Below are 21,438 nucleotides of genomic sequence, written 5' to 3'. Positions count from 1 at the left end.
GTAATTTTGCCTAGGGTTGCATTGTAAAACACTTAATCCATATGCTTTCCGGGTGACCTGAAATTTAAAAGACACACTGCATTGACTACATCTGCAATGATACTGCTGCGGAAAAAAAAGAAGCTCACATTTAATCACTGTTCCAGTCTTCAATAAATACAAATTGTATGTTGCAGGCCAGTGTGTACATGCATTCATCCATCCATTGAAAATGCTGGGGGGAAGAATTAGGACTAATAAAAGGAAACATTTCTTCACGCAACGCATGATTGGTGTTTGGAATATGCTGCCACAGGAGGTGGTGATGGCCACTAACCTGGATAGCTTTAAAAAGGGCTTGGACAGATTTATGGAGAAGTCCATCTATGGCTACCAATCTTGATCCTCCTTGATCTGAGATTGCAAATGCCTTAGCAGACCAGGTGCTCGGGAGCAGCAGCAGCAGAAGGCCATTGCTTTCACATCTTGCATGTGAGCTCCCAAAGGTATCTGGGGGGCCACTGCGAGTAGCAGTGCTGGACTAGATGGACTCTGATCTGATCCAGCAGGCTCTTATGTTCTTATTCATTCCACTATGAGACTGAAAGTGCAACATTTACCCTATTGACAAAAATGTCTCCCTCTGATTGCATCCCTGACGCTTTTTGCATACCCACAGCCTCTGCAAGTTTCTTGCACCAGAAGCTACAGCCACCCATGGTGGGGAAAAATTTAAAAAGCAGCGAAGGGCAGACTCACAAAAGGAAGAGACGGTCCCAGTTTTCTTTCTGCTTTCACATGTCACAGTCCTTCGTAGGTCGGGCTGATTAGCAGTTGATGTAAAACTTCACAAATTCACCATTTTGGAGAGTCACTCAAGCTGTCAGTACTGCACTTGCCTGTTATGAATCAGCTGTATCCTTTTTGCTTTCCTGTCCTAATTCATTGCTTGAATGTGGGGGAGCAACGAGGAGCAACGAGCAGCATTGGGGCGGACCAACATTTTTGGGGCCCTGAAGCTTGATTGTTGGGGAGGGGGGTTCATATCTTCTCCCTCCTTCTCGTCCCCTGATCTGAAGTTACAAAATCCCTCCCTCTGACCTGCATCAAGCGTGACCTTCTCAATTATTGACAGATACACTTTTTTAATGGTGCATGTCTGCAACTCAGGTCTGCAACTCAGGTTGCAGTGGGGGGAAATCACAAAGGCAACAGGGGCAGGTTTAGAAAATGTCAGGGGTGGAAAGTTGCAGTTTCCCTCCCACTCTCACATCTCCTGAAATCCGTGACCCTCGCTGCCAAACCCTTCATGCCATTCTGCACAATTTAGGTCCTCTTCTGCACATGCAGCGTAATGCACTTTCAATCCACTTTCACAACTGTTTGCAAGGGGATTTTGCTATTCCTCACAGCTGCAAAGTGCATTGAAAGTGGATTGAAAGTGCATTATTCTGCACGTACAGAAGGGACCTTAATTTGTTTCCTGCTTCTGCAATTGGTATAATAAAGCCTTTGTGGTTATTCTTGTGTTGCTTTCCCTAAAGGAAGGTCTGTGCCTTTGTAACTGGGACTCCACCCCATCCCCCAATCTCATATTGTAACTGGGATTCCAAGGGGCAAAATGGAATATTTGAGGCAGCATTCTTATAAGGGGTTGGGGTGGGGGGAAAACACGACAGGAAGGAACTGGAATCTAACGCAGTTTGATTAAGAGTCCTGTTGAGCTGGAAAACTTGCACAATGTTTAATGGCATTTTGGTGGACCCCAGTAAAAGATACTACATGGATTCTGTTCCTTATTTTCATTGCCATTGAAAAGTAAGCAGTTTTCATTTTCCTCCCCCTTTATACCATATTGTTTATTAGATATATTATTTATTTGATTTCTACCCCACCCTTTCTCGCTTTGAGCTGGGGCTCAGGACAGTCAACAACAGTGCAAGTTTACAATTTATCAACACAAAAATGTATATATACATAGCATAAGTTTACAATTTATCAATACTAAAAATATCAAATCAAGATCAAATCATATACATGAATGAAGAGTTTGGATTTATCAATACAAATTTATACCCTGCTTTTCTCAACCATAAGGCGTCTCAAAGTGAATTACAAGTTCCTTCCCTTCCTTTCCCCACAACAGAAACCTTGTGAGGTAGGTGGGGCTGACCTAACCAATTTAAAAATGACACTCAAATGATGATCCCTCCTATATATAGGTTAAATTAAAGGAGGGAATCAACACTAACAGGTGGCTAGCCCCAGGGAGCACAAACAGGGAGACCCCAACACCACAACAGATTCTCTTTTTTAAATACCCCGCTTTAAAAAAAGTTGTCTTTGTTGTTTTCCAGTTGCAAAATCCATTTTATGAGATGAAGTGTACATTTCTTTTTAACTTTGTTCTCTCTGACATCCAGTGTTATATATAGCATTCACCTTGTGTCTCAATGAGAAAGACAGATGATATAAATATTAATAAATAAAATATTGTCTTCCAAGGGTAGCGGTGTTGGTTTGCAGTACAGCAGATAAATTTGAGTCCAATAGCACCTTAGAGATCAACAAGATCTCTTCTGACGGTCAAAGCTCCCTTTGTTAGATACTGGACTCGAATCAAATAAATATTATATACTCTGTTCTCCCTTTAGATTTTATAAACATTCATTATTATTTAACCTCCATAGTGGCCACCATATAACAGGGAACATGGAGACAATATTGGGGACTGCCAGGAGGGGAAGAAGAAAAAGTGAGCCATGGGATACAGGGGGAAATGAGTTGCCCCTCACAGCCTTTGCAAGTCCCCTGCTAATTTTTCTTTATTTTCCTCCTGTATACTTTCAGGTATCTCTTTAATCTTAGAAACATGCATGACCCCACCCAACCCTCCGCAAACACATACTGTTCCATACCAGTAGCACCTTAGAGACAAACAAGAATTTTGGGGTATAACTGGTTGTGGTGGGTTTTCTGGGCTGTGTGGCTGTGGTCTGGTGTATCTTGTTCCTAATGTTTCACCTGCATCTGTGGCTGGCATCTTCAGAGGTGTATCACAGAGAGAAGTGTGTTTCACACTGTGTCTAGTGAGAAGGGTGAAACAATGTGAAACAGACTTTTCTCTGTGATACACCTCTGAAGATGCCAGCCACAGATGCAGGCGAAACGTTAGGAACAAGATCTACCAGTCCATGGTCACACAACCCCGAAAACCCAACACAACCAATTGAATCCAGCCATGAAAGCCTTCGACAATACATTTGGGGTATAAGTTTTCAAGACTGAAAGCTCTGATGTCAGGAATCTGATAAAGGGAGCTTTGACCCTTGAAACCTTATTCCTTTGACATTCTTGTTGGTCCCCAAGGCACTACTGAATTAGGATCTAGCTGTTCTACTGTAGGACAACACTGCTGCCTTCTGGAACTATTTCCGTATCAGTGTAGTTACACCTCTATCTCAGTCTGGCAAACAGCTTAAATCAAATGCTCAACTTATTTTATATGTTCCCATCTTTAGGGGCACGTGTGTGCATACAATTTTATGCATTTGAATACAATTTTATGTTTTTTAAATCTATATTTTTTCCTGTCACTCAGTTTATCCTTGACTTACCAAGCTCAGGAGTAGGACCTCTGTTCTGCATCCAGAAAGTCCTGGGTTTAATCTATGGCATTTCCAGTGGAAAGGATAAGGATATTTGGTTTTATACCTGGCCTTTCTCTCCCATAAGGAGACTCAAGGCATCGTACAAACTCCTTGCCATTCCTCTTCTCACCTTGTGAGGTAGGTGGGCCTGCGAGAGTTCTGAGAGAGGACTGTGACTAGCCCAAGGTCACCCAGCAGGAATGTAGGAGTGGGGAAACAAAACTGGCTCACCAGATAAGAGACTGCCGCTCATGTGGAGGAGTGAGGGATAAAACCCAGTTCTCTAGATTAGAGTCCCCCACCCTTAACCACTAAACCACACTGGCTCCTAACTGATTAAAAGGAAAATTCATTTAGGGGGAGAGTTGAAGCCCAAGAAGGAATAACAAAGGCACTGGGCAGTCAGCTGCAGTGACCAGGAGGAGGAATAGTCTCCAAATCCCAATGTACTTAAACTTGGGACAAGCATCAACTCAGTAAAATGCAGATTCATTCAACAAGGGGGCCATTGCTTAGAGGCACAGTTTCTGCTTGGCATGCAGAACATCCCAGGTTTAATCCCTGGCATTTCCAGTGGACAGGAGGATCTAACAGGTGATGTGAAAGACCTCCAGCGGAGATCCTGGGAAGCTGCTGCCAGCCAAAGCAGAAAACACTCATTTTGATACACAAGTGTGGAACAGGCTGGGAATACCAGCACCCTTAATTTTTTACAGATTTCTTCAAAACTACCACTAAATTGCCACTAATGAGAACATGCCAAGTAACTGAATACATGAACATGTCAAATAACTGAATACATGATGTGCATCATCTGGGCCCACCACTTAACAGAATTTCTGAAACTCTTCGTTTCTCTCTTGCAAACTAATAGAGAAGATACACCTTTCAAGATAGTTTCAGATGGGTTTGTCATGTTGGTATGCAGTAGAACAGTTAGATCTGAATCTACCTTAGAGACAGACAAGATTTCTAGTACATAAGCTTTTGAGAGCTCCCTTTAGAAATCTTGGTGCCAGGAACTCTTTAAAAGGACAGTGCAACATTGTGGAATGCCAAAGACATACCAAAGTTTGCCCCCACTTATGGATTTTAACGGATCCCTCTCCCACTCAAAAACCCCCAAACACTCATATTAAGATGCAACACAAAGTCAGGGTGAGTCCAATGGCACCTCGAAGACCAACAAAATTGTATTCTTGGTATAAGCTTTTGTGTGCATGCACACTTCAAATATCCGAAGAGAGATGTATCTGAAGAGATAGATCTGAAGACATGTAAGTGCACATGAAAGCTGATACCAAGAATAAAATTCTGTCGGTTTCAAAGGTGCTATTGGGCTCAAACTTTTTTTCCCTGCTGCTTCAGACTTACATTCTCTTGAATCTAAAGTTCAGATGGTTCACATGATGAAAAGAAAGATCCTACAAACATTATGAAGTGCCTATTTTGGGCAAATAAAGATCCTGTTGCATGAAAGATCTCCTAACATTTTTTGTTTAAAGTATTGTGATTTCTATGATACATTAAAAAAAATCTGTCTCATCTTAAATGAGATTTTAGCTACACTGGAAAACACAGCAAAGCAGGTAGATAAGTATGTCTCAGGGCATGCACAAACTATCTACAATGGAATATAAGCAACAGATACTGTCCTTCGTAAGAAATGGTTGGGTCAGATAGGAAGGTACTTCTCGCAAAGAGGAAACAGGCCTTTGAGTTGGATCCATCATGAGCAGGAAGTTGGGGTGGAGCAGAGAAGATGACCCAGCAGATTATGCTTCCTCACTGACTATTAGTACTCCATCCCCAGGCACCTGTCTGCTCATACACGATCAGCACGTATATTTGAAATGTCAAAACTGTCCAGTGTGCACTAACCAAAAGGAAAGCAAACCTCAGAGTGCAGTTTCTCAACAATTCAGGAATGGATGAACATGTTAGGGGTGGGGCCATGATTCAGAGGTAGAGAATCTCCTTGGTATCCAGAGGGTCCCAGGTTCAATCCCCAGCATCTTAAATTAAAAGGATCAGGTCACATGTTATGCAAAATGCCTCTACCTAAAGCCCTGGAGAATTGCTGCCAGTTTGAGTAGACAATATTATTTACTTTAATGGACCAATGTTCTGATTCAGTAGTAGTAGTAGTAGAAGAAGAAGAAGAAGAATTTGGATTTATATCCCCCCTTTCTCTCCTGTAGGAGACTCAAAGGGGCTTACAATCTCCTTGCCCTTCCCCCCTCACAACAAAACACCATGTGAGGTAGGTGGGGCTGAGAGAGCTCCGAGAAGCTGTGAGTAGCCCAAGGTCACCCAGCTGACGTGTGTGGGAGTGTACAGGCTAATCTGAATCCCCCAGATAAGCCTCCACAGCTCAGGCAGCAGAGCAGGGAATCAAACCCAGTTCCTCCAGATTAGATACACAAGCTCTTAACCTCCTACGCCACTGCTGCTCCTATAAGACAGTTTTATTGTGTTTGTGCTCAAAACACTCTGGAAACAGTGTGGGTTTCCAAAAAGCTTTTAAGGAAAAAATTCTCCAAAATCTACAGAGAAAACCTTGAAGTCACAGTATTACCCTAACGGGTCAAGAAGAAAGGTCCTTTTATGGATTGGTAATTGGTTAAAGCAGCAGAAGCAGAGCAGCTCTTGCAGCAGAGTAAGTGGTGAGGTTCTCCCAAAGTTTGTAGACTATTCAAGCTATGATTGTATTTATATGCTTTCATATGAATTTCTTGATGAAAAGATCTGTTCTTCACCCAATATTCTTGTAACGCCCTGAGGATTTCCAGGTGTCGTGGATTCTTCTCTTTGTGTATTCTCTAATGGAAAGTTACCTTTTCCCTCTTGCTGAAACACATTCTGCGCTCTGGATAGTGATATGCTGCCTACTCCTGTGTGGATTCTTTGATGCGAACTTAGGGTCGAGCTCCAAGTGAAGCTCATTCCACACACAGAGCACTGATACGGTTTCTCCCCTGTGTGGATTCTTTGATGTCTGGTTAGGGTTGTGCTCAGGTTGAAACTTTTTCCACATTCTGAACATTTATACGGTTTCTCCCCTGTATGGATCCTCTGATGTCTGGTAAGGGCAGGGCCTTGACAAAAACTTTTTCCACAATCGAAGCATTTATACAATTGTTCCCCTGTGTGCAGTTTTTGATGTGACATAAGGTTTGTCTTCCGAGTGAAGGTCTTCCCACACATCAGGCATTTAAATGGCTTATCTCCTGTATGGATTCTCTGATGCCTTGTAAGGTCCCAGCCTGTACTGAAGCTCTTTCCACACTCCAAGCATTTATAAGGCTCCTCCCCTGTGTGGATTCTTTGATGGTAAATCAGTGTTTTTCTCCATGTAAAGTTTTCTCCACATTCCAGACATTCATACGGTTTCTCTCCTGTATGGATTCTCAAATGGGAGATAAGGTTTATTCTGTCTCTGAAGCTCTTTCTGCACTCCAGGCAAGCATACGGTTTCTCTCCTGTGTGGATTCCCTGGTGTCTAATCAGTTTGTCCCTCCGTCTGAAGCTCTTCCCACACTCCAAGCATTTAAAAGGCTTTTCCCCTGTGTGGATTGTCCAGTGAAGGTTCAGGCTGGATTTCCGTGTGAAGCATTTCCCACATACAGGACACTTACTCTTTTCATTCCTCATGGACATTTTCCCTTGAATTGGGATTTCTTCACAGCTGCCACTGTGAAGAGTAGATGCATTCCTGGTCTTCTGTTTTGCTTCAGTTTTCCTTTCGGAGTCTTCCCCTTCTTTACAGCTGGCTGTTTCCAACAACATCCCCAATGGGTCTCCCTGATACCCACTTGCCCATCTGTTGCCTGTAGAACAAAGGCAGAAAAAAAGAACCGGAAGGAAGACAGAAAGCAAAATTGAACCTGAAGTCAAGAAATCATCTCAACTAGCTATTGCGATGAAGGGCAGGCCATAATATATATCATTTTGACCCATTCTTTTAAAAATAACTGAAAATTAGACATTCCAATCACACCACATATTAAGAAGAAGAAGAGTTTGGATTTATATCCCCCTTTCTCTCCTGCAGGAGACTCAAAGGGGGTTACAATCTCCTTGCCCTTCCCCCCTCACAACAAACACCCTGTGAGGTAGGTGGGGCTGAGAGAGCTCCGAGAAGCTGTGACTAGCCCAAGGTCACCCAGCTGGCGTGTGTGGCGTGTGTGTACAGGCTAATCTGAATTCCCCAAATAAGCCTCCACAGCTCAGGCGGCAGAGCAGGGAATCAAACCCGATTCCTCCAGATTAGATGCACAAGCTCTTAACTTCCTACGCCACTGCTGCCCCTTAAAAACATGCTTAGCAACAAGGAACAACTACCAGTGTGGCATAGTGTAGCACAGTGTGACCTAGATTCTGAACAAGGGAAATATGTTCATTCCAGTAATAATGTACCGTATTTATTTATTGAGGTTATTTCTATGCCACCTTTTCAGAACCCTGCTCAAGGCTCTGCTCAAGAACATCACAATATTAAAAACAAGCCATTGGGCATAAACTGAACAAAAACTATGCATTAAACAAAGACGTACCATTAAAAAGCAGGAAAGATAAACTCAGGCTATCGTACTTTAGTTAAAGACAATAACACTAGAAGAAGGAGAGAATAATGGATTTATATCCCACCTTTCTTTCCTGTAAGGAGACTCAAGTTGGCTTACAAGCTCCTTTCCCTTCCTCTCCCCACAACAGACACCTTGTGAGGTAAGTGGGGCTGAGAGAGTTTTGGAGAACTGTCACTAGCCCAAGGTCACCTAGCAGGAATGTAGAAAAACATACTGGATCACGCCAAAGGCCATCAAGTCCAGCATTTTGCTCCCTTCCGTGGTTTTAGCCGTCCTGCCCTTTGTTGTGAGGGGGGAAGGGCAAGGAGATTGTAAGCCCCTTTGAGTCTCCTACAGGATATAAATCCAAACTCTTCTTCTTTTCATCTGTGGAGAGCATGCATTTGAGAGCAGCTGCATCCATTGTAAAAAGATGTTTGACTTGGAACCATCCAGTAATTCTGATTTGGCCCCCACTGCCTTGGGCAGCCATTTTGTGACTGTTTCCCTGTCAGGGCCACTATTTTTGGGTAGTATCCACTACCTGTTCAAAAATATCTACAAGATCAACCTAGGTGCAGTCTATTTCGACCATTTAGTGAGATATCTTGACCAAATCATAAAGGGAACAGGGACTGATCAGCAGACACCATGGAACCATGTTGCAGTTATTTTAGTTCCATAGCTTCTCTCTGAAGCATTGATTTGTTCCCCATTATAAATTCACTTTTGCAGCTCACAAAGCTTATCTCCCTTGGGAGACTTTTGCTACTAGAGGATACATATTTGCCCTTTTAATAAAAATAGTAGGGCTACTTTTGGACATTTGCTGTATGTATTATCCTACTCTCACCGCATTGGTACAATTTTCTGTCTTGCTTAACCTATCATATCTAATTCTGTATGCTTTGGTCTCCAATTTCTGTAATCCTAGTCCTACTACACTGAGGAACAGCAGAAGAAGAGTTTGGATTTATACCCCAACCTTTCTCTCCTGTAAGAAGTCTCAAAGCAGTTTACAAAGTCCTTCCCTTTCTCTCCCCACAACAGACACTTTTTGAGATAGGGTGGGTCTGAGAGAGTTCAAAGAGTATTGTGACTAGTCATTCATAAGGCTTCTTGCAGAAGAGTGTGGAAACCAGCTAAGAGTCTGCCATTCAGGTGGAGGAGGGGGGAGTCAAACTCGGTTTTCCAGATTAGAGTCCGCCGCTCTCAACCACTATGCCATATTTGCCTATTAGATGTTTCATCCTATCGATTGCATCAGCTTACACTGAATCTCAGTGAGAAAGGCAGATTATAAATAATATAAATATAAATAATAATATAAACTCTGACATCATTGCTGCCAGATTACTGTAACATGCTCTAAATTAGGCTGCTCTTGAAGACAGCCTAGAAACTGCAACCAATTCAGTATGGAGAAGTTTCCCACCTGATACCAAATTATTATCAGAGAGGAGGCTTTACCCAGCTCCTGGCAGAGGCCTCTTTTTAAAAACCCTCATTGTTGGGATGTGCACCATGATATTATTTCAGCAGGAAGACTGAAAAGTGATGATAGCTGGCTCTGGGAATCAATGGAAAGCCTACATTTTACCATAGAGTCTCTGGATATTCCCAGAGCTACCCACCATTACTTCTTTGTTTTCCCAGAAGTGACATCAAAGCACGTGCAATACCCACTGGTTGGCCGGCATAGCCTGGAAACCCAATTTAACAGCAGTCTGCCTGACTCCAGGCAAAGTCTGTGTTTTTCTATCATATTTCCTCCCACCATAGAATGGGTTCCCTGGGAAGAGAGTATATGCCATTTCTAGAGATGTCTGGGAGATGCTTCAAGGCTATTTATTCCTTAGGGCTTTTAATGGGATGTCAGTTGCAGGCATTTTTAAGGGGGGACAGGTTTATTTGGGGAGTTTACCATACATTTTAAAAATCTGAGTTTGTAAGCCATTGTAAGCCACAGGGAAAGTTAAGAGATAAATATTTAAAATAAACCAATAAATAGAGTACTATAGCAGTCAAGAACCTAAGCAGCTACCTCCAGAAGATCTCTCTTCTTTTTCAGAGCCCTGGATAAACAGAGGGTCACCTTCCTTGTGCAAAGATATGAGATCCGGTTTAGGAATGAGAGCTCCTTCTAAGGAGGAAAGGAAAATATATATAAGAAAACTCTTGCACGCCTAATTGAAAAAATATCCTGGGATTCTATGCCAGCCTTTCTTGATAAAACATGTCCCATTATTTATTATTTTATTTATTTATTTTCTATCTTTTATCATTTTATTACATCGATTTGCATTTGTTATCCATCCATCCATCAAGCCCACAGCTGAGGCAGCTGTAGAAGATGGGCTGAAGAAGCAGCTCAGACCAGGCAGGGCCTGCCCACCCACAGCTGAGGCGGCTGGAGAAGATGGGCTGGAGAAGCAGCTGGGATGAGGGAGAGGAATGAGAGGGCAGAAGGTATTTAAGGAAGTGGGAAAGGGTGAGTCTGGAGCTGCTGCTGCAGCAGGGAATGTGGATGGTGGTGTGAAGAGACAAGGGAAAGGGACAGCTCAATGGTGGGAAGGAGGGAAGAGGACCCTGAAGCCCAGACCCCCTTTGAGAACCTAGGCCCCGGTTCAAGCTGGTCCTCACCCTGTGCAGTAACAGAGTGGGAGTCATTCACGCAAGCAGTAAACACCTCTCCCTGTGAGGCCACAGGGGAGAGACAAAGCCCTGAAAACTCCTCTCCCTGTGAAGCAACAAGAGAGAGAGAGGGAGGGTGTGAAAGCTCAAGCCAGACGGGAGAAGGGAGTCAAGGAGGCCTGCTAGGAGGAGGGGGGCGTGGTCAAGGGCTGCCCCGTACACCCAGTGCTTTGTGGGCATGGTGGTTTCTTGGTCCCTTGGGCCAATGGGGAGAGTCATCATCTGGGGAGACCAACCCCCAGGTTAGGGAGGAGGGAAGGACCTGGGTGTGGGTGGGGAATGCCACAATTACTTTGTAGCATTTGTACACTGATTTGTCTTAATTATTCAAAAGGTTCATATTCTTTCTCTTACCTAAGACCCATGCCATGCAAAGTAGGTTATATACATCACACTGAACCAGCTCTCTTGCCAGCCAAAAACACCTCCATCTTGTCTGGATTACACTTGAGTTTCTTTGTCTCCACTGTGTCCCTTGCGGACCTCAAGCCCAGGTTCGAGCCCTCTGCTGATTTCAGCAAACCAGGGAAATAGGAAATCTCACCCCGACTGGTTGCATTGGCAAAATTCTCCAGCATAACTTCCCAATGGAGGTTCCTCTGGCTCGGATCCAGCAACACCCACTCCTCCTCAGTAAAATGCACAGACACCTCCTCGAAGGTCACCGGGCCCTGAAAGAAGAAGAGAACGTTTGCTCCTCGCAGGCTTCATTCTGTTCATTTTCTACCTTTTTAAAAATTAAAATGAAACAATGCATAGTAAGAACTAGTATATACATTCCATTGTTTACACCCCCACAGTTTACTGCTCATGGGTTCTTCTTGGGCTCCTGAGACAGTTTGCAAACATAGGCTAAGTAGGGTTTCCTCTAGCAAAAGGCGTTTGCACATTAATAAACCTGAAGCTTCCTTCTACTTAATCAGACCGTTGGTCCCTCAAGGTCAGCCAGTGTGGTGTAGTAGTTAAGAATGGTGGACTCTAATCTGGAGAACCAGGTTTGATTGCTCACCTCATCACATGTGCGGCAGCCTCCAATCTGCTGAATCAGGTTTGTTTCCTCCACATGAAGCCTGTTGGGTGACCTTGGGCTAGTCACAGTTCTCTCAGAACTGTCTCAGCCCCACCTACCTCACAAGGCATCTGTTGTGGGGAAGGAGTTTGCAAGCTGCTTTGAGACTCATTACAGGAGAGAAAGGCAGGATACAAATCCAAGCTCCTCCTTCTCTTCTTTTTCTTCTACTCAGACTGGCAGCAGCTTTCAGGAGCCTCCAATCGAGGTCTTTCCCATTATCAATTACTTTGCTCTTTTTGACTGGACATGCTGGGAAATGAACCTGGAACCTTCTACATGTCAAGCAGATGTTCTACCCCAAAGCCACAGTCCCCTTCCTAAAGGATCCTGCCCTTTACTGAGTTAGACCCTGGGCTTACCTCCACCTTTTACCTGGAGATGCCAGGGATTGAACCTGGGGTCTTCTGTGCCACTAAGCCACAGCCTCTCCCTTAAACACAAAACCATCTGCAGGATACGTTTTATGAGGACCAGTCCAATGACACTATGAATGTGCAAACCTTTGAGTTCTCCTGAGCTCTTATTCAGGCTAGATCAGGGGTCTGCAACCTGCGGCTCTCCAGATGTTCATGGACTACAATTCCCATCAGCCCCTGCCACCATGGCCAATTGGCCATGTAGTCCATGAACATCTGGAGAGCTGCAGGTTGCAGACCCCTGGGCTAGATATGCCGAATACAAATTCAAAAATTGGAAAAGGGAGACGTTTCAGGGCATTATGGACATGATGGAAGACCCTGGGATAGCAGAAAGCCTTTCTAGCACTGGAAAGCGAGGGGAGGGGAGTTTACCGATTCTTACCTCTGCCCACACACATATCAGATCCTATGTGGTTCTTGGAGACTTATGAACTATCATCATTAAAACGTAACTACATAAGTCAACAGAAATCCTGGGACTATCAATCTTTTTTCACAGGGCCCCTCAGCACCAAGCTTATTGACTGGTGAGCAGCTGTGAGTATGACGCTCCAGAATCAGGGTGCCACAGCACAAAAGGCCCTGCATCTCCGTTAGTCCTTCACTACAGAAGATCTTCCCTAATTGGTTCCTATGGAAGCAGGCAATCTCATTCCATTTAGGGGTCTAGAGGAATGAACCAGTGCTTTGAACAGTGTCTGGAAATGAACTGGAAGTTTGTGATTCTTCCAGAACTTGGCAGGATCTGGCAGGATCAGTTTCCAGCCAAAAACCTCGAAGCTGTGTTAAGGTGAGCAGGGTTGTTTGTCACAAGATCTATTCCTAATGTTTCACGTAGTCAGCTTTGATAAAAGTGAAGAGGGAGAGAAAGATGATTCCATCAGGCCCAGCAAGATATCTGTGGGAGGCAGGGTTGTATCCTATTCTCAAAGATCATTGGCTTACCTGATCTGGCAGAGAAGATGTGTCTGCTAGACCACCAAGAAAAGACGGCTTCATCAGTTTTGCTGGTGCCAAGTCTCTGCCTGTAAAGAAAGCAGGGAGATACGTTAATAAAAATGTCCTGTCTCAGTGTATATATTAAATAAACCCCTCCCCCTATTTTCATAACTGGGCACTCTCAAGAAGACAAGAGACCTACAGGATCACATGAAAGGTCAGCCTAATCCTGCATCCTGTTTCTTTCCATGACTAACCAGATGCTCCCAAGAAGGTCACAAGCCATGCATCACGCTACCATCCTCTTCCAGTATTGTCCTTCTACAACATATATTTAAAGGTACACTGCCTCTGAACATGGAGGATGTATTTAGGAATTACAGTGCATTCCCAGGACCTCTCTTACACAATTGTTTTCCCTACCCTTCCAAAAGCCATCTAACCTATCAGTCACCACCATCAACTTGTGTTTCTCAGTTTTCAAACCTTGGTTCTTCCTGCTGGGTTAATAACCTGACGTGTCACATCACTTCTTTTTGCTTGTACTAAATTAACTGCAAATCAGCCTCATTATCTGATGAAGTGCGCTGTGATTCACAAACACTTATATTTGGTAAATTTGGTTAGTTTTTAAGGTGCTACCGGATGTGATTTTCTTCTGCTACTACAAATAGCTACCCACCAGATACAATGTCACTGGGTGACCCTGATTTTCCACTGATATGAAAAAAGAAGGAAAAATTCTTTACCCCCCCCCCCCATCTTAAGCCATGAACTATTCTTTTTTAAACAATCCTTGCCTTTTTCCTTGAGAAAAAAATCCACCAACACTTTAATTTATTCTTATACTGAAGAAGCTTCAACTCTCTGACAATTCTGGTTGGCTTTTCTGTGCCTGCTCCAGATCTATGATATCATCTTTGAGATGGAGTGACTGAAAGTATGCCCTGATTCCTCTAAAGACTTTAAAATGCAGGCTATTTTCTAAACCTCAGCATTTAAAGGCCTTTCCATTGCCCCTGCACACTGAATTGACACATTCATCTACCTTGGAAACATTGAGCTCAGATGACTGAGACCTTCAATCTTTAAGATGGTTTCCATGGCTGCTGTTCCCACTGTGGGTTTGTTCCCCTTTTAAAAATTGTTAGTTGATTTGTTAATTAAGTATCTTAAATGTCGTTCTTTTTACAATTCAAGATCTGAGCATATCAAATCCTTGGAACAAAAATGTCTATGATTAATCAATTAATTTCAAGCAGACTGTCATGAATGGCCCAGGCTAGCGTGATCTTGCCAGATCTTGGAAGTTAAGGGCGGACATCCCTGGTCAGCACTTAGATGGGAGACCACCAAGGAAATCCAGGATGCTACACAGAGGCAGGCAATCGGAAACCACCCCTGAATGCCTCTTGTCTTGAGACATAAGTCTCAAGTTGCTATGAATCATCTGTGGCTTAACAACACTTTCCTCTCCACGATGAGATTCAAGGAAACATAACAATTGGCCATGCGTTTTCGGTCTTGGCCCCAACTTGGTGGCTCACTGTGACAAGCAAGACCAGGGCCCTGAAGCACTTGGTGCAGTTCCGCAGGGCATGAAAGACAATTCTATGATTCCAGTCATCATGTATATTTTTAATTGTTTTAATGTATGATTTTATTGTCAAAGGCTTTCACAGGCAGAATCACTGGGGTGATGTGTGGATCCTCTGAAGATGCCAGCCACAGATGCAGACGAAACCTCAGGAGAAAATGTTTCTAGAACATGGCCATACAGCCCAGAAACCACACAGCATCCCTATGATTTTATTGCTTTGCATGTTGGAAGCTGCCCTGGGTCCATAAGGGGAAGGGCAGAATATAAACTGAATAAACTAACTAACCAACTAATACGAGAGAGAGACAGAGAGAGACAGAGACAGAGAACAAACTGACACATACCATGTTATTCCTTACCCTGTGAGGTGGTACCTCGCTCACCCTTCTGTCCAACCCTCCTGGAGCGTGCCCTCTGTTGAGTGCCCAGTGGACCCTGCTCTGTCCTAAGGAATTTGCTGGCTACTCCCACTAAAAGGCCTTGCTCCTGAAACATAAAACAGGATGTCCATGCAGAGAATAGGGAGAAGGATTAGCAAAGAAATGGCAGGAGGTTTGGGACATCACTCCAGGAGGACAAAAAATTGGGCAACTGATGGAGAATTTTAAAGATCTCCTTGCCCATCTTTTTTGCCCTTTAAAGAAAATTGTTTTCACCTGATTTTCCTGTTTCTGGGTCTCTGCCTGGCTCAACAGGAAGCCTTCTGCCAGGGCCACTGCTTGGGAACTTGTCTCTGGCCTGCATTCCCTGACCCAGTTCTTCATCTCCAGGGGCAGGATGGCCAGAAATTGCTCCAGGATGACCAAGTCCAGAATCTCCTTCTTGGTATGGCTTCCAGGCTTCAGCCACAGGCAGCAAAGATGGTGGAGTTTGCTGCAAACCTCTCGGGGTCCCTTGACCTCCTGGTAGCAGAACTGCCTGAAGTGCCGGCACTGGATATGTGTGGATTCCTTTGCCAGAAACTTCTGTCTGGTTCTTTCCCAGAATTCTCCCTGGCTTGCATGCTCAATTACTTCAGGGCTTTTCCTAGCTTCCGGAGCTTGTCCCTTCATCTTCAGTCCCTTCAAAAAGGCTTTCCCCCTCTTTGTTCTTCTGCCTTAGTCTCTCTTAAGACAAGGCCTGCCTTAAATATACAGCATGGTTTCAGGAATGTCTGCAACAACAGTACATTGTTCTGTGTGTGGCCTCTTATCCTCAAATTGGGAATTACCCTCGAAATGAAAGATGCTGACGTGCTTCGGTGTCTTCTTCAGGAAGGGAAAAAAGGAAATAAGGAGGTTTAGATTCAGAGTGAAACTACAGGCTTGTGTGTACCTTTCTCTAAGGTCCAGAGACCAAAACCTTCATGTGGTCAAGGATACCATGATAATAAACACCCACCTAGGGTGGCCAACCACCAGGTAAGACCTGGAATTCTCCTGCAATTACAACTCATCTCCAGATGGCAGAGACCAGTTCCCATAGGGAAAAATGAAAACCACAGAGGAAAGACTGTATGGGATTAGGGAGCCAGTGTGATTAGAGTGTCAGATAAGGATCTGAGAGACCCAGGTTCGAGTCCCCATTCTGCCATGGTAGCTTGCTGAGTGTGCTTGGGCCAGTCACACATTTTCAGCCTAACTTACCTCACAAGGTTGTTGTGAAGATCAAATGGAGGGGAAGAGAATGATGTAAGCTGCTTTGGAGGCTCACTGAGGAGAAAGGAGGTATAAGTGAATTAATGAATAAATAAATAACATCTCTGCTCAGCTCACTTCCTTTCTGCAACTCAGTCTTCCCCAGGCCCTGCCCCAAAACGTCTAGCAATTTTCCAAGACGGAGTTGGCAATCCCCACCACTGGTATATCCTGAAAATATTTCCTGCTCCAAACTCCCTCTTTCTGCCTTCTCTTGTGCCCTGCTCCTATAAGACCTACCTCTGTTTGAACCAAGCCTTTTCCTTTTCCCTTCTCTCAGAAATAACCCTGTGTAATATAAACCAGTCTGAAACCAATTCCAGATACTCCACATTTTAAAGGGTGAGGTTCAAATTCTGCTCTCAGCAACATGTTGCAGGGCTGTAACAAACAACTCGATTCTCCTGCTTTTCCCCCAGGCTGGATCCAGACTAAATTTTTACATTCACATGAGGCACTTTTATCAGAGGAAGAACATGTTCCTGTCTCCTCAAGCACCACCCCTAAATCTCCAGGGTGGAGTCTGAGAAGGGGATGGAATTCAGAGGAATACGTTATCATCACACATGCATAAGCACACACACCAAAACTACCATTTCCTCCAGGGGAACTGATCTCTTTATCCTGGGGATCAGTTGCAATTTTGGGAGAATTCTAGGATGTTTCAGGAAGTTGGAAACCCAGTGTCTCTCAACAACCCTGCTAATCCACAAACATGTGAATGTGCATATGTGAATATTAAGCCGTCCGCACAATATGATGTCCCCAAGTTTACCTGCTGGTAAGGCTCACTGGAAGTCAGGTGTTTGTGGGAGTGCAACCAAAACAAAAGAAGAGGCAGAATCTTGCACTTAAAAATGTTCACCTGTGTTATAAGTGAGTGTAAAGCAAATGAATGTAGCAGAAGATAGACATGTTTTGAGCAATAAGTGGAGGAAAGCAGGAGAGGCAATAACAGGGCTGGATCTAGATTTTTTTGAAGGGAGACGAAACTACAAAATGACACCCCCCTATATATATATATACATATTTTAATTGTATATACATATATAATCAATGTATTTAATCAACAACTCTTTTAAATGATAGATTATTTTGACCCCTATGAATAATCACACTTTTACATTGCTTTAACTATCTATAATGTTTGAATATTCCCTCAACTCCTCTGACATATAAAAACATAACTCAAGGAAAAAAATGTTCAGCCTAGACTTTTCCTGGACATTTTAAATATACAGCACATGTAATTTTGACATGGGAAACACCAAACACACCTCACACTACTTCACATCTGATAAAGTACAGCCAAGAAACGCTTTATCTGGTAATTATGCTGCTAGCAGCTAAAATGACTAATCGTAAGTTACTGTACTTTGGTCACTGGAAAAAACTCACTGGAAACTACAATAAACAGTAGGAAAAGAGGAAAACAGTAGGAAAAGAGGAAAACCCACCACCATGAGATGGATTGACTCAAAAAAGGAAGTCATGGCCCTCAGTTTGCATGACCTAAGCGAGGGTGGTAACCAGAGGACGTTTTGGACGTCATCCTGCCAGGCCTATGGTTGAGGCAATGAGGATGGGCTGAAAGTCCAATTAACAACAACAAAACCAATAATAGATTCACAGTCAGAAAGGCACTAATACATCTGAACAGGCCCTCTGTTCTTGTCCCCGCTCCATTTCCCAAGATGTAATCTCAGGTTCTTTGGGGAAGGCTAAGCCTATCAGATGAGGGGGTAGGCTTTGGCAAAGCCAAGCATAGAACAGCTCCCAGTTTTGAAATGAGTGGGGGGATGAGAAGAGCTCCTCCTCTTCTCTGTCCTATTCAACTCCAGGGCTTGCAGTGCCTCAGAAGAACACAAAGCAGGGGTGGGAGAAAAGAAAAGAGGGGTGCATCAGGCATTCTAAACCATTAATGGGTCACCAGCCCACCAAACTCTTCTCCCCCTGGGAGTGTTTAGAATGCACCCTAAGCACACACATACAAACACACACCCTGAAGTCTTGTGCACCCAAAGACCTACCATAGTCACTGTCAACATGACATGACCCTTGAAAGTGGGGTCGGGAAGACGAGGAACTGGAAGGTCCTGCAGGTGGAATAGCAGGGGGTGCTTTGGCTGGGGGAAGGAGTGAGATTAGCAAGGCCAAGGAAGGTTACGTGGGTCTATGTCTCCCACTGCATAGTAAATGACACGTTTTTGAACATCTCCTCAGGAACCTTCAGCTCCCCCTCCTTTACGCCCCCCATAGTCTCACTCGACTAACAGCTGCAGCTTCTGCCTTACAAGGATGACGACTCCCCATTGAGACCAGGGATCTCCTTCTTCTTCCCCACACCTCTTAGCAGCAGCTGGTTGTGGGCACTACAAAAGGAGCAATTGAGCCTCTCCCACCTCCTGGCAGCAGCCTAATGGGGGAACAGGGGGCATGCATTGCAGATTGAGCCAACTCTTCCATGCAATTGAGCCTCCCCCATCTCCAAAGGTTATAGCGAGAACTGAGCGAATTGGTCAAGAAGCAGGAGGGAACAAATCTTAAAGAAGCAGCCAGAGGAAATGCACCATGGCCTTTGATGTCTCTACACCAATGCACAGAGCATGGGAAATAAACAAGATGAACTCGAACTCTTAACACAGCAAAACAAATATGATATAATAGGCATCTTTGAAACCTGGTGGGATGAGTCTCATGACTGGAACGTAAGAATTGAAGGGTATAACCTATTTCAGGGAAACAGTTCAAATAGGAAAGGAGGAGTAGCAGAATTATATGTAAAAGATTATTACAGCCGTGAGCAGGTCCATGACTTACATCCTGCATGCCAGGTTGAGAGCATTTGGGTAAAAATTAAGGGGGAGAGAAACAGCACTGATCTCATTGTGGGGGTCTATAAGGGCTGTTCTACAGTGGAATTCACTACCTGTGGAGTTCCCTTCTTTGGAGGTTTTTAAAGAGAGGCTGGGTGGCCACCTGTCAAGAGTTCTTTGATTATGTGTTCCTGCACTGCAGGGGGTTGGACTTGATGGCCCTTGGGGTCTCTTCCAACTCTATGGTTCTATGATTCCTACCACCGCCCCCTTGTGAACCCCGCAAGAGGCTCTTGCCCCTCTTTGCCCCCTGGGCAATAAGCCCGGATGGGAGAGAAACTCCAAGATGTATTTGTGTGGCAGGAGGCCTGGACGGGGGCAAAACGGGTGAGTGGGGACTCTATCCCCCTGCCCATCAAGAATCTCCCCAATCTTTTTGTCTCCGTCCACGGCTGGGCCAGATTCCTTCCCTGCCCACCCGACCTTTCATTTCCCCTGCTTTGCCTTTGCCATTTAATCTCTACCACCGCTTCTTTCCTGCAAATGCATGTTGCAACTCACCAAGTCTTGGATCGGGCAAGCGGGAATCAAAGGCCAGAATCTGGGGAACGGTGGAAATGCTAGCAAAGGGCAGGAAGGGGCCTCTCTAGGAACAAGACTCCCTCCCTGTAACCCTTAGATTGACTGGAAAGCCGGATGCTTTCTGCAATTGCAAACGTGCGGGGCGGACTCCCAGTCAAAAGCGAGTTATGTATTTAGTCATTTGTATGGTGCCTTTCCACCCAAAGCAGCTTGCATCTTTCTCCTCTCCTCCAATTTATTCTTAAATCGGGTGACCAGTCTCCAGGTGGTGGCTGGAGAACTCCTGGGATTATAACATCTCCAAACGACAGAGATTAGTTTGCCTGGAAAAAAATGGCCACTTTTGGCATTATATCCCATTTCCAAACGCTGCCCTCCTACATTCCACCCACAAAATGTCCAGGTATTTCTCAACCCAGAGCTGGCAACCCTATCCTTACAACAACCCTGTGAGGCAAGCCTGTGACTTCAGCAAGCTTTCACGGCAGAGTGGGGATTTGAACCTGGGTCTCACCGATCCTTAACCAGCCCTCTGGACAAATCTCTTATGCCTCAATTGATACTGAACTCCAGAGGCTTTTTTTCCTACACGGCGTGACTGTAGACTGGGGCCAGGTCTGCTCACAGTGGCCATTCAAAGCCACTTGTCTGGTGCCCTACAATTTGAAAGGAGACTGTTAAAAGTTGCATCCTCCCTCTGCCACCCAGTGCAACACCTGTTCCATACATGGGGAAGGGGATGGGACTGCCCTGAGAAGGGGTGGGTGCCACCCACAGCAGATGAGGATGGGATTTGGGCATGCAGCCAGGGCTCTCCACTACCAGAGAGGGACGGAGGATGATGGAAAGAAGGAAGAATGCTGCCAGCCAAGAGGCTCTTACTGCCTTGCCAGTGGCACATCCCAGCCAGGCCAACAAAAAGCTCCTGAGCACCCTCCCCAACAGTTTTCTAGAGCCCGTTGTATTTGTTTATACAATGGGCTTTACTGCCAATGATAAATAACATTTGAAAGTTAGAGAGCTATGAAGTGTGCAGGGAGAATTAGGCCCCTTCTAACAGAAGAACTGTTCTTCTAAATTATCTTTCCATTTGAGTCTTTTAAGTCAAAGGGACTCTGAATTGGACAGTGAATATTATACTGGGCAGTTTTCCAGAAATTATGTGTTTGCGCCATTGTGTTTTCTGCTTGTTCGCAGACCTTTATCTCAGATTCCTAAATACTGAAAAACTGTACATTATTGGATTCTAAATATTACTGGATTTCCTCAGCTACATTCCTCCTATGAGATTCCACTTATCCCCCCCCCCCCCCGAAATCAAGTATCTGCTACTCTGACACTGGAAGTGATACTACACCAGCAGAAGAGCACCTTGAGATCCAATCCACTGTTACAATCATACAGAAAATATCATTTCCTACTTTTCATCCAAATTCTGCAAAA

General features: G+C 44.4%; 2 protein-coding genes across 13 annotated transcripts in view; both read right to left on the bottom strand.

Annotated features, from left to right (window-relative positions):
• The window catches only part of LOC125428526 (zinc finger protein 420-like), an 815,993-nt gene that overhangs the window by 358,588 nt on the left and 435,967 nt on the right, over window positions 1–21,438 (bottom strand). The window lies entirely within an intron of this gene.
• LOC125428652 (zinc finger protein 2-like) lies at window positions 6,024–20,045 on the bottom strand. 4 transcript variants are annotated; one of them, XM_048489128.1, is made up of 9 exons: window positions 19,975–20,017; window positions 18,628–18,723; window positions 16,547–16,612; window positions 15,578–16,168; window positions 15,281–15,407; window positions 13,328–13,407; window positions 11,436–11,562; window positions 10,242–10,340; window positions 6,024–7,459 (listed from the first exon to the last, which is right to left on the bottom strand). In XM_048489128.1, the coding sequence occupies exons 4-9, from the start codon at window positions 15,971–15,973 to the stop codon at window positions 6,342–6,344; spliced, it is 1,947 nt and encodes a 648-aa protein (XP_048345085.1). In that variant the 5' UTR covers window positions 15,974–16,168; window positions 16,547–16,612; window positions 18,628–18,723; window positions 19,975–20,017; the 3' UTR covers window positions 6,024–6,341. The 4 variants fall into 4 exon arrangements, with proteins under 4 accessions (XP_048345085.1, XP_048345084.1, XP_048345087.1 ...); XM_048489127.1 differs by lacking the exon at window positions 19,975–20,017 and having other exon boundaries at window positions 18,628–19,047; XM_048489130.1 differs by lacking the exons at window positions 16,547–16,612; window positions 18,628–18,723 and having other exon boundaries at window positions 19,975–20,045.

This window comes from Sphaerodactylus townsendi, linkage group LG03 (genome assembly GCF_021028975.2).
Source record: "Sphaerodactylus townsendi isolate TG3544 linkage group LG03, MPM_Stown_v2.3, whole genome shotgun sequence".
Lineage (NCBI taxonomy): Eukaryota > Metazoa > Chordata > Lepidosauria > Squamata > Sphaerodactylidae > Sphaerodactylus > Sphaerodactylus townsendi.
This window is presented reverse-complemented; position numbering and strand designations above follow the sequence as displayed.